The sequence below is a fragment of the Astyanax mexicanus genome, chromosome 15 (assembly GCF_023375975.1).
Source record: "Astyanax mexicanus isolate ESR-SI-001 chromosome 15, AstMex3_surface, whole genome shotgun sequence".
Classification (NCBI taxonomy): domain Eukaryota; kingdom Metazoa; phylum Chordata; class Actinopteri; order Characiformes; family Acestrorhamphidae; genus Astyanax; species Astyanax mexicanus.
Window position 1 is genome coordinate 18,274,594 of NC_064422.1, and position 17,248 is coordinate 18,291,841.

Genomic DNA, 17,248 nt, shown 5'->3' on the forward strand with positions numbered 1-17,248 from the left:
GCAGTTAGCAGCTAATGCTAAAACTACCCCCACCCCGGTGCTTGAGAAACTCCTGTATAATGAAAAATACAGTATACTTAGGCTGTGTCTCAATTCAGGGGCTGCATCCTTCGAAGGACGCCGTCTACGAAGGTGTGTCCTTTGAAGGATGGGTGAGCTGCAGCGGCTCTACTGAAATGGGACAGTCTACCCTACGGAGTATTTCCTGTTTCCTGTTTGAGATTCTTCCCGCCACAACCAAAATCAGAGCTGAGAAATGAGCCACAGATTTTGATCTAGTTTTGCTTCAGACCACAAAATACCAAATTAATTAAGTCCAGGTTAATTAACTGTGCAGCTACTTAAATAATTTAAATGTGAATGGGTGGAAAAAAGCGAATTAATTAGAATAAAGTATTATTTAGTTTTATATATATATATACTATATATACTATATATATAAACTAAACAATACTCATAAATAAACTAAATAATACATTAAGACATACACACATATTATTTAGTTTATGTAAATAAATATATGTATTTTTATATCTATAAACTAAACATGATACTACATATATAAACTAAATAATACTTATACACATATATCTATAAATATATAATATATAAATACTTATATATATTATAAATATTATTTATATATTATATAATTTATATATTATATAAATATATAAATATATATCTATATAAACTACATAATACAGCCGACTCCGCTGCTGACAACGCACTTTTCGCGCTGAAATAAGCCGGCACGCAATGAATCTTGGGATACTGTAGGCTGTGAAGGATAAACCCGGTGCATCCTTCGTTTCCGAGGAAAAGAAGGCTGCATTCGTTGGCCGCATTCGAAGGAGTCTTCGAAATGGGACAGCCTAGTCGCACCGCGGTGATGTAATCGGCCTTCAAATGAGTCCTTCGAAGGATGCAGCCCCTGAATTGAGACACAGCCTTAAGGTCACAGACTGAAGAAGTTTAAATCCAAAGATCTTAAACACCTGTATAAATACCTGTGACTTCTAAGGGTTAGCACTGTGCACAGCTTGACGATACACGAGTCAGAAGCCGGTTTAAAAACACATTTTAAACAGTGTTTATTTGTATAGAAATAAGTACATTTTGCTTCACCTTTCGTAGTTACACGTCGTAAAAACAGAATTAAACTCTATTAGCTGGAAGAGGGAGGGGGAACTCAGTCGACTGAAATGACCATTCAGTGTTAAAACCTGAAGCCCTTTAAGCTTTACGCTTTCACGAAGCGCATGTGTGCGTGCAGGGTGAGAGTGTGAGTGTGTGTGTGTACGCATGTGTGTGTGTACGTGAGATGCAGTGTGAATGTGTGTGTGTGTGTGTGTGTAAGAGTTCAATAGTAAGTCCAACTCCATCGTAGGAGTGCACAGCCTCTGCACGCAGTTCTCAAAGTCCTTTATCTTTATTTTCTCGTGATGCGGTGATGCCATGTACTCTCGGAATGAACGGAGTAGAGAATGTGTACAGCCCTAAAAGAGAAAAAAAAAAAAAAAAAAAAAAAACGTCATCCGTTCACTCCTCATACAGCACAGACAGGCAGTCAGGCTACATGTAACGCTCTGAGAACGCAGTGCTGCGCTTATACGCTCCACGTTCTCTACGAAGAAAAAACAAAAAAAGCTACAAAATCTCCATCCGCCAGTCCGCCAGTCCAACCGATCAGAGTGTAGCTGTGATCCAGAGCATCTACCACAGACGTTTCTGCCACGTTACGCTCTGTTTCTAAAAAAAAAAAAAAAAAACTGACGTTCCGAAAGTCCTTCAAGTTTGGCAGAAAGAATCAAATTTACAGTACAGTTTATCCTTGTACATCAACTACAGTACAGTCCATCAGCATAGTCATGTCCTGAAGTTTACTTCTTAAGATTTGCACTGGAGCTGCGAGGCTAATATACACTATATGGATGAAATTAACAAGTATTGGAACACAAGCTTATGAATAGTTTTAGGATATTAAAAAAAAATCAGTTAATTCAGCTTTTGTTGGAGTAACTGTCTCATCTCTACAGAGAAGGCTTTTTTATTAGACTTTGGAGCTCTGCTGCAAGTATTTGATTGCTTTCAGCAAGAAAAATGTTAGTAAGGTTAGGAAGATGTTGGATGACCACCTCCAGAACTCACCCCAACAGTAGTTTTCTGAGTATTGGCTGATACTGATCCAGTATTTGTTCTTTATTACTTTATAATATACAGCACATTAACATTATCTTGTATAAAGTTCTTAAAAACAGCTAATCATCTATGCCCATCCATAAGCATACTCTCCTATATCTATACAAACTCACCCTATAACCATACATACTTACCAATACTCAGTCAAACCCAGCCATACTCAATCATACTATAGTTTTTTCCTCATACCCCTATACCTACCAATGCTCCTATATCCATACTCATTTATAGCCATCCACTCACAATACTATCCCATACTACTAACTCCACTATACTCATACATACTCACTTTCCTTATTTCCTATCCAAATTCACCTATACTCTCCCATACTTATATACAGCTCTGGAAAAAAAATATAAAAGAACACTTAATAATTATGAGTTTCTTTGATTTTACCAAATTGAAAACCTCTGGAATATAATCAAAATGAAAATGGACGATCACAAGCCATCAAACCGAGCTGAACTGTTTGAATTTTTGCACCAGGAGTAAAGGCATAAAGTTATTCAAAAGCAGTGTGTAAGACTGGTGGAGGAGAACATGATGCCAAGATGCATGAAAACTGTGATTAAAATCAGGTTTATTCTACCAAATATTCCTTTGCATTATTTGAGGTCTGAAAGCTCTGCATCTTTTTTTTTTATTTCAGCCATTTCTCATTTCATGCAAATAAATGCTCTAAATTACTCTACTGTTCTAATGCTCTACTGTTGTCTGTAGTTTATAGAACAAAACAATTATGTTAATTTTACTCAAACATTTACCTATAAATAGCAAAATTTTCAAAGAAACTGATTCAGAAACTGAAGTGGTCTCTTATTTTTTTTTTCCCCCAGAGCTGTATATCCTTAACCATACTCATACTTTCTCATATCCATCTCTACACAAACCTTCATCCATACCCATCTACACTTATCCATATTGATATATCTTCTCTACACATAACACAATACAACATTTCAAGAAAATAGGCTACATATGTTCCATTAGATTGTAATAGCACAGGCTATTAGAACTGCTATATGTGCTGTGAATGTATTATCAGTTCAGATAATGTATGTATAAATGTATAGAATCTCTGGTTAGAAGCCCCAGACTTATCTCTGTGAGCTGAAGATGCACTCAACTGATGTAAAATGAATGTACATACTTAGTGTTTATATTTCCTTAATGAACTGCAGCAGCCTCGTAGCTCCAGTGCAAACATATATAGAATTGAACTCCACACAAACATACTCCACGTCGTCTCAGCTGATCGACTGCACTTAAATGGGAAATCCGTATTGTGTAAATCCGATTTTTCTGCTTAACTATCGCTTTAAGTTTCAACCTGAGTCGTCCTAATGTCCCACAGTTCCACTTGCAACTTGCATAAGCGTTCGTTTCTCCTGAGTCTCGCTCCAAAACTCCGAAAATACGTCAACCCTGGTACTCCCCTCTGATCCAACAGCGCAAAACAGGAAAATCACTGGATCAACAAAAATCCAAATCCAGGCCATTAGACCAGCGCTACTGACAAGACAATGCCAGGAGAGGAGACGTCTTCAAAGAGCATTGGAACCAACAACACTGCAAGAAGTGTAGATGTTGACAAGTGAAATTAGCTTAGATGTGGGTAACATATTTAATATTTCGTACTATAAGAATTCAAGAAGATTATCATTTAACTTACTTTTAGACTTTTTTTTAGAGACATCTAATTTAACTCCTTGGTATCTGTGTGTGCAAGTTTCCTAAGGCTTGTTATTCAGTAACTAAATGAAAAAACCCACAAAAATACATAAACAATTAAAATAATCATACAATATTTTGAATATTAGATATATTATCCACTGTTTAACAGACTTTCACTTGAATATCTAATTTCTTGCAGTTTCTATCTGGTCCGTTTAATTTTCTCTCAGTTTCTCTCAATCTGCTCGATATCGAGCTCTCCGCCCAGCACGTCCCTCCTCAGTCCGCAAAGCCCCGCCCATGGAGGCTCCAATTCCTTCCCGTTGGCCGTCCAGTCCACGCACCCAGAGATGCCTCCATCTGATTCGTCGATGACAGTTGAGGCCTCTTTGGGGCTGTGCCGAGGTTCCACCCCCTGGTCACACGCAGAGGAAGTGGGCGGGATGTCGTTCTGGTGGGCAGGGCTCCTGACTGAGGGTGGGGTTTGGCTTGATTGGCAGCAGTCGTCACCGGTAAAGCCAGGACAGCTGAGGCTCTGGAAATTCTGTTTCTGTGGGGAAAACAAATAAACAGAAAAAAAACAGGCGTTACATTTTACTGCAGACAAAAAAATCAGACTTTATATTATACTATAGTATAAGCCTCTTCCCCTTTACTTTATTATGACAGAAAAAGACAGCACTGCTGGAGCAGCATTAGCATTACTCGCTAACCGCACTAGTTAGATCTTTGCCGTTTAGAAGTGAGTACATCAGACTGTAGCCTGCTGCTAACTCCGGCTATCACTGCTGGAGCAGCATTAGCATTACCTACCAACTGCTCCAAGCTCTACTTCGCTCTTTCGCTGTTCAGAGGTGGGTATATTAGCCTTCCCGTTTGACAACTAGCACTAGCTAGCACTGCTGGAGCAGCATTAGCATTTCCCGTGAACCGTGCTAAATGCTAGTTAGCTCTGTCACTTTTTATTTTTCAGAGGTGAGTATGTAGAACTGTAGCCTGCTCCTTCCCCCGGCTAGCACTGCTGGAGCAGCATTAGCATTACTCTCTAACCACACTATGCGCTAGTTACCTTTTTCGCCATTCAGAGGCAAGTATATCAGACTGTAGTTATCTGCTAACCCCAGTTAACACTGCTGTAGCAGCCTTAGCATTACCTGCTAACCATGCTAAGTGCTAGTTAGCTCTCTTTTGCTGTTCAGAGGTGAGTATATCGTACTGTAGCCTTCCAGTTTGCCGTGTTAAAACAAGCTATGTGGGACGAACCGCTAGCTAATGTCGCCCTGGCTTACCGGAACACTCTGGAAATCTACGCTTACTGTAAATAAATGGAAGTGCTTTACTAACCCAAATAATCAGTTTCAAGGAGGAAAATCTGTGTAGACGAACATATAGCGATTGTTTGACTTTAAAAATAATGCGCCTTATAATCCGGTGCACCTTATGTATGAAAATACACCGGAAAATAGATGTTTATTGATAGTGCACCTTATATAATACGGTGTGCCTTAAAGTGGCACTCTCTCTCTAGAATAGACCCCTCCCCTTCCAAATATAATTGGACAGGATATATACTTTATCATTTCGTGAAACGGTGTGTCTGAACACACGTTATAGGGGAATCCCCCTCACTCTTTCCCTCACACACACTTCTAACATAGGCCTAGGCGTTGCGTTAGCCACAGTTTGGCATGGTTGCTAGAGAGACTGAATATTTGGTTTGTAAATCAAGTCTTGTTTTTCCACAGGGTGCTGAGATCACACACACACATACATACACACAATAGCACAGACGTGTTGAGGTGTTACCTCAGGAGACAGCTCAGAAACACCCACATCTGTAAAGGTCTTGAGGTGCAATCTTATAGTGCGAGTGAGGTTTAACACCAGACAGCATGCTCATGATAAAAGCAGGTAAATGATGGGAGTTGGCCTAAGGCCTGATAGTGTGTGCAGATGGATGGGTTGTTCCATTTCTGAGGTTTTGCAGGTATTTAACATTCCTCGATCTACAGGGTCACGTGTTTTCAGTGAATGACGCCATAGAAGCTAGCAGGGTAAGAGCAAAGTTTTGCTCAAAAAATTGCAATGCACACAACATTATGGGTGCACGTCTTGCTGGCGCATCTGTGACCAAGACAGCAAGTCTTTGTGATGTATCAAGAGCCACGGTATCCAGGGTAATGTCAGCATACCACCAAGAAGGACCAACCACATCCAACAGGATTAACTGTGGATGCAACTGTGGAGGAAGCTGTCTGAAAGGGATGTTCGGGTGCTAACCCGGATTTTATCCAAAAACACAAAACCACGGCTGCCCAAATCACGTCAGAATTCAATGTGCACCTCAACTCTCCTGTTTCCACCAGAACTGTTCGTCGGGACAATAAATTATTGTGGTCTAAAACCAGGTCCATTGTTTAACCCCGGTACATCAGCTACAACTACACCAAAGAACACTAAAATTCTATATAATTCAAATAATTTGATACCCAAAAAGCACCGACTGAAATGTTTGGTACTACAGAGTAGGTCAAAAAAAATGGTGCCTGTTTTTGGTACTTTACAGGAAACGCACATAAATGGAGAGCGTGCACAGAAACACCGTCCACACACTGCCGTTGTGCTGAAATCTCTCAGGTGCTCATTCTGTCACTCGCGCTGTCTGTCTCTCGTTTGCTCTCATTCTCAGTCTCCCTCTCTCTCTTTAATCGCTCCATCTCTCATTCACTAATCTATAATCCATGATAGTTAGCTAACTATAGAACTAATCCAGCATGCGCTCCATGTTACGACTAATCAAAGTGCAGCACCTTCACTGGAACGCCGAGAAGGGGTTACACAGCCATGGCTCCACCCCCGTAGTGAAAATCATGAATCTAATTGGTTAGATTGTCCTATGATTTTGCTAACAGACTCATTACTACACCCTTCTTAAAATCAGCAGAAGGGGCAGTCACACACATGGGGGCAGAACCCATGTTAAAAAGCAGTTTTGATTGGTTAGAACCGCTGTCAGTCAGATTATTTGAATTAGTTGCTGTTTTTTTTTTTTTAGTTAATTTATAAAATTTAAGCTTATAGTTACAATAACTATAATATATATTTCCTTATTAAATATTATGTAATGATTTACATGCACCTATTGTCACCTCTTCTCTGAAGGGTTAGAAGGGCCTCACCGCACACCACTGAATATTATAATACATTTTAAACTGATTGACGTCGCTTGAATAAATATAATTTATTTTCATTTTAATTTTGAGAATCTTATGCTGATATTTCCTACAAATAACTATTAAAAACTGAAATGTTTCCAGTAATAAGCTTAGTGAAAATATTTGTAGTTTAAGCCGTAATACTGACACTATTGTTTTTGTTCTTAATAGAGTACCATTAACAAACATGCTCATGGTTTGTTTGTTCCAACAAGATCCAAAAGTATGGTAGCATCTCTGATGTCTGATTACAGTATGAGATTACTAATTGAAGCTGTTTGAGAATATTTACTTTTTTTTTGTTTGTATTTTTGGTTACAATTTAGAAAAATGTATCGATATCGAATTCAAAGTACTGTATGAGTATCGGTACCAAACTTTTTTTTAACGATACCCAGCTCTATTGTTTGTTTGTTGTAGTGGGTAACATCACCGTCCTCCTCACGGCAGACTACGGTTCAGGACCCACCACTCTTCAGCAGCAAGAGTTCTTTGGTTAGACTTCAATACCTGCATTCTCCTACCTGTGGAACATCATTCCCCATGCTCCATAATTATAGTATTATAGTACAAACAGAACAAGGACTAGGTTCAGAGCTTGTGTGTGTGTGCATGTGTGTGGCACTTGCTAAAATCATGTCTGAACAGAAAAGCATGATGTTTAGTCCCAGTACCCCTTCCCCCAGCAGAGCGACATTCCACACACCCACTAAACCAGCGTAGGAGGAGAGAGAAAGAGCAAGAGAGAATGACCTAAACACACACAGACACACACAACATCATTATAGAAACAGGAATAAATCCTTGTTAAAAAGACCTTTATGATGTTCTCACCGCATCTCTAGCTCTCTAAATGTATGTTCCTGCTAATGGTCACTGCTAAAATCTACATTTGCTAGCTTTGTTTTGCTCAGTCAGGAGTGTATGAGTAATAAATACATATAAAAAGGGTAAAACCAGAGCTCTGAGTGGTCCAGCAGGCTAAGAGCTGCCACTTTGATCGGGAGTTCGCTGGTTCGAATCCTATTTATGTAGCTTGCCATCAGCACGATTGGCCTTGCTCTCTCTGGGTGGGTAGATGGCGTGCTTCCCCCCTTATCACTTCAAAGGGTGATGTTGATCAGCATAAGGCATCTGTGAGCTGATGTATTGAAACCGAGTCGCTGCACTTCCCTCCGAGTGCACTGTGATGCTGCTCGGCAATGCTGCATTAGCAGCAGTTTTTAAGGAGGCAGTGGCTGACTTCATGTATCAAAGGAGGCATGTCCTTGTTTTCACCCTCCTTGTGTCCTAATGAGTGGGTTGGGTAACTGGCCTTGTAAATTGGGGAGAAAATGGGATAAAAATAAATTTACATAAAATAAAAAAATAAAAAAAACTGTAAAACCAGTGTAACAGCTCTTGTTTTGATTATGCTCCGGGCATTGTTTCATGTAAATATAGTGGTTAGTAAGCTATTGTGAAGGAGTTGGTATGCTGTAAAGGGTAAAGGTGGTTGCCAGGAGATGTTACTAGGCAGTTGTAAGATAAACAGCAGGGCAAGTTGCTGTGAGCCAGTTTCCATGCCATATCTGATGGTTGCAAGGGTGTTGCTATAATATGGCCGCCACAGTATCTCAGGTGTTCACTCGGATGATGGGATGTGTATGCAGAGACTATTTACGTGGGATGAACACTCAGGGTTCCTCAGTCTGAACTATACTGAATTCAACTTAATTGTAAGCTAAATTAAATGGATTTAGAACCTATAACATTATAACTATATTTATTTGCTCAAAACACAGTCAGTTGTGTTTACATTCACTTTCAGGTCTCTGGATAAATTGCATTATTTCATCATTAGCACTGATTCCTCAAAGGGACTTTCCCCACTACAAAACAAAACGAGCAATTTGCTTTTCCCCAACCAATAATATTTTTTCTAGTGCTTCAAACATATTTATATAATGTTTCAAACTAAATAATATCAGTAAATGACTCAAATGTTTCCACAGAAAAAGTGTGAAACTACCTGCTTTACTCAAACTAAAGCTAGGTATGGTGTGCCCACTACTTTATATAGTTTTTATTTTATTGCAAATTTTAACTAAGTAGTTATTGTGCACTAAACATTTGTAATTATTTAGACTAAAAGGTTTACATTTTGGTATATAGTTTTCATTGTGTGTCCTAAATAAAAGTGTTTCTCATTATTTAGAGGAATAACTCTTTGTTATATTTTTTATTATATTTGTTGCAGCTGAAAATAAACATGTAGTATAGTATTTAGTTTTGTTATTAGTTGGAATATTGGTCATATTGGTCCTGATTAAAATACTGAAAGGCATAGGCTGCCCTGAGTGTCAGGTGGTTTTTAGTAATATACATGTATCCTAGAGGTGTGATTATCAAGAAAAATAAAAGCACCTGATGCTGTTTCTCCATGTATTTTTTCAAAGTAATAAACTCATCAATATTCTTATGCTTTCAACTCATAAACACTCTAGTCTCTCTGTAGAACATTTTTGAAAATATATCTTAGGTGTGAATATATTTATAGTCTATACATTCAAAAATGGGTCACTTGGTAAATTTTTGACCAAAACATGATCAGTTCCAGGAAAATATCAATTTTGCTTCCTTTCACATTTTAAATGATTATATTTTTGAGCAGCCGTTTGTCTTCTGGAGTAAAAGAGATCAGGGAATGAGGCTGTCTGATATAATTACTGTGTTTTAAGACCTGAAAGAGGAACTGACAAAAACAAAGAAAACACACACCAAAACAGCCTAGGGTTCTAAGGGTTAAACATGTCCCTAGGTTCTCTTAACAATTATCTGAAGGTTGAGGCCATTGGATGTGTCTGGGTTTTTATCTGTACTACATACTCAAACACTAGTTAGTGACAGAAATTAGTACAGAACTGTGACGCACTCTTAGAAACCCCAAAAACACCTCATTTGAACTCGGTGTACAGCTGTTGTGTGAAGTGGTTCTGTAACTGAAAGTAAAAACAGATTATTGTTCTGATATGGCTGACAGCTTACTTTCTAAATGTGATGTTAACACACAATATATCATCCACCTCCAACTCTTACGACATCTACAGAACACTCGCTTTTACACACGACCTGAGGAGAACATAAACCTACATAAACGTACCAGACCTCTAATGTGAATTATGTACCAAAAATACCTTAATCTATTGTGAGAGGATATATCTAGAAGTGTATATTTCCAGACAGGGTCAGCACCAGGGTCGGCCTACTGACATACAGTATTGTCCAGATGGGCCATCTGCTTCCCCTGCCTCTACACCGGGGACTGTGATCATAGAGGAATAGTCTGGACTCTGATCTACAACCAGTTTCCACCAACATAATCCCAGCAGTGAGGGTGTAACGATTCCAGCATTGCTAAAAACTGTAAAAATGACCATTTTAATCAGTGCATGGAAACTGTCGCTCTCTTATTTACTGTCTTTCACCTGGGCGCGTGGGTGCAGCCCATAAGGGGAAAGTATGCCTGGACACACCCATACTGAAATAACTGGGTTTGCTTTTAGACACTGATCGGCCATAACTTAAAATTAAAACTACCAGCCTAATATTGTCTCCTGGAGTCAGTGCATGTTTAAACCACAATTCTAACTGTTTTTCTGAACTGGATTACTCGCAGATTTGATGACAGACTGTTCCTGTTCCAGACTGTTCACAGTTCCTGTGAGAGCCTCATGTCATTTTTAATCTTTGTGACTCTGTTTTGTGCCGTCGCTGCTGAAAACAAGCCTAATCACTATAAATTAGGGGTGTGGCATATCGTATTATATCATATTGTGCGCAATAATATTGCCAAAAATGATTTGTAATATTGTGACCATATTATACTCTGAAATATTGTGCCATATCACTCACCCATAATTATCGAATTAGGGTACTATTTTGTTTTTATTTTTTTAACAAAAGGAATATTCACACTGTTCTCATTTCCTTTTATATATCAACTAGAGACAGATTATATGTGCACAGTAATATTCACTTTACGTTTACTTTAATCTTGACTATATGGAGATATTTGGAGTGCATTATTAGTGTTATTAGTATCATGACATTCTGAATCATTCTTCTGTTAAAAATCTGATAAAAATCTTGTATTTGTTATCTCACTTGTGACATATATATCATATGCAATAATAAAATTTAATTTTCATTTTGTTGCAGTAGTGTATTCTTGAAATATATTTTTTTTAGTTCAGTGTTTTGTCATATCAGGAAGTTATCGCGAAAATCATATATTATTATATAATATATATTTACCATATATATTATATCATATCGCCCACCCCTACTCTAAATGCTTCAGCCTTTTTTGTCATATTCATTTGCCAAATATCTGAGTGCAACTTTAATCAAACATTTCCATAATGTTAGATGCCTGGGAACCTTTTCTAAACTCCATGTTTGCTGGGTAAGTACCTTGGTGACAGTCATATCTGTAAGCTTGTGAAGGTTGAAAACTCAGATCTGATAAAAGGTGTGAAATGGTGTTAAACCACAGTGTTGTTCCACACCTCTCCCACTGTGACTCACTCCATTCACTGCTCTTCCAGAGAAGCCCACACCCTTCCACTCTCACCAATTTGGAGATGGCTGAAATAACACAATCTTTTTTGTTATTTTAGGCATTTCTTATTTTCTGCAAAGAAATGCTCTAAATAACTTTTTTTTATTTGGAATTTTGGAGAAATGTCTGTAGTTGTCTATAGTTTATAGAATAAAACAACAATGATCCTTTTACTCTAACATATACTTATAAAAAGCAAAATCAGAGAAACTGATTCAGGAACTGAAGTGGTCTGTACATTTTTCCCCAGAGCTGTGTAGTATGTAGCACACAGCTCTGACAGAATGCAGCTGACCAGAGTATAGCAAGTTAAATGGTCTACATTAGTTTTACATGAGACATTAATGTGGATTTGGTCCCCCATTGCCGGTTTAACAGCAGGAAACCGCAGATTGGCCCCATTCTTGCCTGGCATTATCATGTGTCCTGGGTGATCTGACCAGAAGTGGTTGGCAAACACATTTCCGCTCACCAGCTGACTTGTTGCAGTGGTGGCTTAGTTCAGTGCTAGTTTATAACCAAAGAAAAGAGTAATGTTCTCCTGCTGGCAGATGGTATTGTTTCTGTAAAGCCAAGTTTTTAGTCATTTAGAAACCTGTTTAAAACCATCCCAGACTATGCTCAGCTTGAGCCAAGCTGACTGGCATCCGACTACAGTGAGTGCAAACAACTTACAGCAACTAAAAGCAACACCCAATTTCAATCTCAATGATCAAATGATCTTACCTGGGTCATCTTAGCCAGGTCCAGAGAGGGCCTGTGTTTGTGTGAGTCGGCAGGTCTGCGGCGTTTCACTCCGATTTTCTTGTCGTTGAGGACGCAAGGCTGAGAGCGGCTGCGGGAGAGCCCACCCTGCCCGGCCCGGCGGTCCAGCTCCGGGGTGGATTCTGGGGAACTGGCCTCGGAGGGTCCTCCGCTGGGCTCAGCCAGGCAGATCTGTTCGTGAGAGAGGTAGTGGGGGGTTTCGGAGACTGCGGTGGAGAACGGAGTGAAAGCCTGCCGCTGGAGGGTGCCAAAAGCCGGCAGCTCCAGCAGGTCAGAGCGGGTGGGGAGGCTGAAGCTGGAGCTGCGCTGCATGCCGGCGAAGCCGCTCTGAGTGAACGCGGACGAAGACAAGGTGGACCCGCGCTGGACGCTGCCCCCGCTGTGGCAGCGCCGCTTCTCCACTGTCGTCCACACCCGAGAACCCTGCGGTCGCCACGGAGACCGGCAGGCCGGCTCGTCCGAGCAGGAGAGGGACCTGCACTGCCGCTTGCTGGGCGGTGCGGTGGTGGCGTTCGCCGTTTCGCTGAGGCTGAGGTCCCGCAGCAGGCCGCTGATGTTCCCTGCCGCACCGGCTTCCGGCAGGACATCCCACAGGCTCTCCAGACTAGAGCCCACCGGCCTCTGTCGGACCCCAAAGCTACGGCTAACATCCGGCCACCGGCCCGCCTCTGGAACAACAAGAAAATAAAAACCAGTACATTAAACTATGGTAATGCTGTACGAGTTGAATTTATTTTATCAAATACTTTACTACACACAGCATATTCATACTGGATTAAATCAGTGCACACTTATTAATCTGCACCTGCAGATTTATCTACTCTACAAATATTACCATTCATCTGGATTACAATAATTGTACAGTTACTTGCAGACTGTAGAAAAATAAAATAAAAAACTTTATATATTCATACTGAGGTATGGGTATTAAAAATTCTTATTATTAAAATAATAATAAAACTAAAATGGCACTGATTGAGTACTACAGAGTACCAAAGGTCTAAAAAATAAATAAATTATTTAAAAAAATCATTTATTCTTAATAAAGTGCCAAAAACATGCTCATTGTTTGTTTGTTCCAACAAAATCCAAAAAGATGGAGTCTCTTATGGTGACAGTAAAATAATGAAATTACTCATGTTGGTTGTTAAATAAATCTGTTGTGAGAATACTTTTTATGCTTTTTTTGTTGTTGTTGCAATTTAGAAAAAGATACTTTCTTACATTCTACTTAAAATTCAAGGCACCCTGTCGGTATTGGTAAAATTTTAAATCAATACCCAAAGCCCTATTCATACTGGTTTAAAATCACTAGAAATTTACCACCATTAGACTGTAACGAATACATACGACAGATTCAAACTGGAATATTATCACTCCACTATTACTATTATCAGACTGTAATGAATACATAGAGCAAATTCATACTGGATTATCATCACTCTTACTATTACTATTATCAGACTGTAATGAATACATACAGCAAATTCATACTGGAATATAAATAAATCCACAGCTATTAGAATGTAATAATTACCCTCACTGGAGATTCATACTGAACTACAATTCCATGATTACTATTATTACAATACAAATGTACACAATACAAACTGTTAATAGATAGTGAAAATCCACAGTTAATAAATCGTACAACATTTAATGAAAGTCACAAGATAAAATCTACTCACACTAAAAGAGATTTATACTGGAAATAGGTAACAGTGATGAGCATAAGGATGAACACCAGAATGGTCTGTCTCTTTCTGAAAGTCCCCGTGTTCCTTGGTGCTTTGGGATATTTGTTCCAGCTTGTGCTGCAATTATATTGAGTTTTACTGCTTATCTTCCACCTCAGGCATGCAATGGTGTTTTGCTTTGCGGAACATATGAATCATATTCAAACACTGAAGCGATTACATATTTTTTTCCAATAATATTTTATATATGTTTTTATGGCACATCATAATTATGAATATTAGCCATAATATGCACAACAGCAACAGTTTAAATCTAAATATAAAAAATATACCATATATGTTTCTATAATGCCCCACAGATTTAATGACAGCAGTTTTATTGTAACTGCTATTACTATTGAAATACACTCTTTAAAAAATTATAACACCCAAATGTTGCAAATTACAGGGATAAGTGCTTGTCCCACTGTTCTATAAAAAGACACGCTGAAGATCCTTTGGGGTAGTGCACCTCTTGATGAGAGCTTGTTGGCTGCTAACCATACCTCTACAATGCACTTTGCAGGGGGGACGCCGACTATGAGCGGGAGGTCGCAGGTTTAAACCCCCACTCATGCAGCTCTGCCATCAAGCTGCCTGCACTCAGAGGGAGCACACTTGGCCCTTCTCCCTCCGGGTGGGTAGATGGCGCTCTCTCCCCACATCACTCCTAGGGTGATGTCTGCAGCACAGGGCTTCTGTGAGCTGATGTATCAAAACCGAATCGCTGCACTTTCCTACGCGCTGGCTGCTCGGCTATACTGCAGCAGCAGCTCGAAAAGAAGCGGTGGCTGACTTCACTTGTATCAGAGGAAGCATGTGTTAGTCTTCACCCTCCTGGTGTGTTGGGGCATTGCTAGTGATAGGGGATGTCCTAGTGAATGGGTTGGGTAATTGGCCGTGTAAATTGGAGAGAAAAAAGGAAAAAGTAGTCTTAGAGTTTATCCTGCTTTTATTGTTGGAAATATCTACTAGAGTAGGCTTCTAGGGAACACTTCAGTGTGAAACATTGTTGTGAGGATTTGATTGCATTCAGCAACAAGGGCTCACACACAACTTATCCCAAAAGTTCTGAATGGAGCACCATCATTCCTGAGTCATCACAGTCCTCTTCTACAAGTATTTTTTCACAGGAATTAGAAAAGCTGTGTGCATGCATTTGCACATATTGTGTGTGTAACTTGCAATGGGTGCAACTTAAAGTAGCTAACATTACCACTAACACTTGGACACAGTGTATATAATCTAAATTTAGCTAAAGACTGAGCCACAGTCTGGTTTCTGCTGTCAGAATGTGTGGAATGCTGATTGCTTGAAACAGACTTTTAAAGGGTATCGCTCCATCTTTGTGTCATCAGGTTCTCATGAACAAACTGAGATAATAGGAGCTCAGAACAGCAAGAAAACCAAGCCTTTTCCATCAACCCACAGAACCTGCAGTCTAGTGCATCATGGCCAGGAATACCAGCCAATGACTGGGGTGCATAATACCAGGATAGGGGGGGCTATTACATGTGTAATCTGATGTGCAAAAGGAATATGAGTTGATGAGCACCAGATAGATTAAGTGCAACTTTTAACTACAGAGCACATCTGCTGTTTGTACTTTGATGATGTTCTGAGGACACGTTGTTATCTAGGTCAGGGTTCTGTGCCAGGAGGGCCCAGGGCTGCTGCTTTGACCTCTTATATTATACACTCTTCCCTAGAAATGGACCATACAAACAGTGTTCTACCCTTGCCAGGCTTTTATTAGCTAGCTAATACATAATCTTACAGGGCTTTTATAATGTACTGTGTATTAATTGCCTACAGAATCACACTTTGGTGCTCAGAATATAAACACAACCAAAAAGAGCAGATTATTTAGTGCTAAAACAATATTTTGACTGTGATTTCTTTATCTTTGCGACTGTTGTTGCTGTACTTTTAGTGGGAGTAGAATGTGGTCTGCAGCGTTTGCTGGTTTTGTATGTTTACTTGTGTTCAATAGCTCTGCTTTGTTGCTGTGCTAAAAGCTGCTGACAGATGGACCAAAAGAAGCACTCTCAAAAGGAGTATCCGGTTAGTGGCCAAACTGTTCCCAAGTTATTTATGTTCCATTTAGAATTGGAACGATGAACATTAGCTTGGTACGGGAGATGAGACTTGATAATGTTACTCACAGAGCTGCTGTAATCCTTAGCTCCCTAATATGATGTAATCAGCTCTCAGGAAGAGCTAAATCAGAAAAAATCTTCCGAACGCATATTTGACTGTAGGCAGTGGCAGTGCAGGTGGTTTCTATGGCGTTGCTAGCTTGTTTGCTATGCTACCCCGAATTATATTATGGTGTTTCTACGAGTTGCTATATGGTAGTTAATATGATGTTGATATTTGCTTGCTTGATGCTTGGAGTGGTATTTCAGGCAGATGGTTTCGTCTTCATTAGTGGTAGCTGGGTAGTTGCTATGATATATAAGGTGGTTTCAATGGCTATCAAATGGATGCTTTGGTAACCCAAGTACATTTGTATCATTGTGACATACAATGAGTGGCAAACTTTTGCACCCCAATCATTCTTATAAGGAACAAAACCGCAAAAAATAAGACTATAAACTGCTGATTGTAAACTGCAGGATAAGTCACATGATGAAACTAAAGTAAAATGTGTAACTATAATAAAAATAATAAGGGATGCACTGAAATTAACATTTCAGGGACTAAGCTTTCAATTCAGCAGTTTTGAAAGTGAGTAAGGGGTTAAAACTCCAAGAACTAGCACAAAGCTAAGAGCGCTATCTATTTCTTCACACTGCTTCCAGCACAGTCATCAAAGATAACGTCAGGTGAATGGGTCCATCTTCAGCTTCCTGTTTGGGCCGCCCCAACCCAGTCTCTGTTTCCTGGAGGAGTGCCCACATCTACAAGCGGAGCGAGAATAGCCCGTGCTTGACCTTGATAGCGACAGCAGCGCAGCTCGGGACACGGGGGGGATTTTTCTGAAGTCAACAAACAAAAATGCCCCTGTCACAGGGCACGGTAAACAAAAGCCAGCCTCAGTGCAACACAT

The 17,248-nt window shown here is 39.6% G+C and overlaps 1 protein-coding gene across 1 annotated transcript in view; it reads right to left on the minus strand.

Annotated features, from left to right (window-relative positions):
• Positions 1-1,069: 1,069 nt before the first annotated feature.
• The window catches only part of fam53b (family with sequence similarity 53 member B), a 52,461-nt gene continuing 36,282 nt past the window's right edge, over positions 1,070-17,248 (minus strand). Inside the window, exons 4-5 of the mRNA XM_007238990.4 lie at positions 12,422-13,128; positions 1,070-4,427 (exon numbers count right to left, since the gene is read on the minus strand). Coding sequence (XP_007239052.3) covers positions 4,104-4,427; positions 12,422-13,128 — 1,031 coding nt within the window. The 3' untranslated portion in view covers positions 1,070-4,103. The remainder of the gene's footprint in view (positions 4,428-12,421; positions 13,129-17,248) is intronic.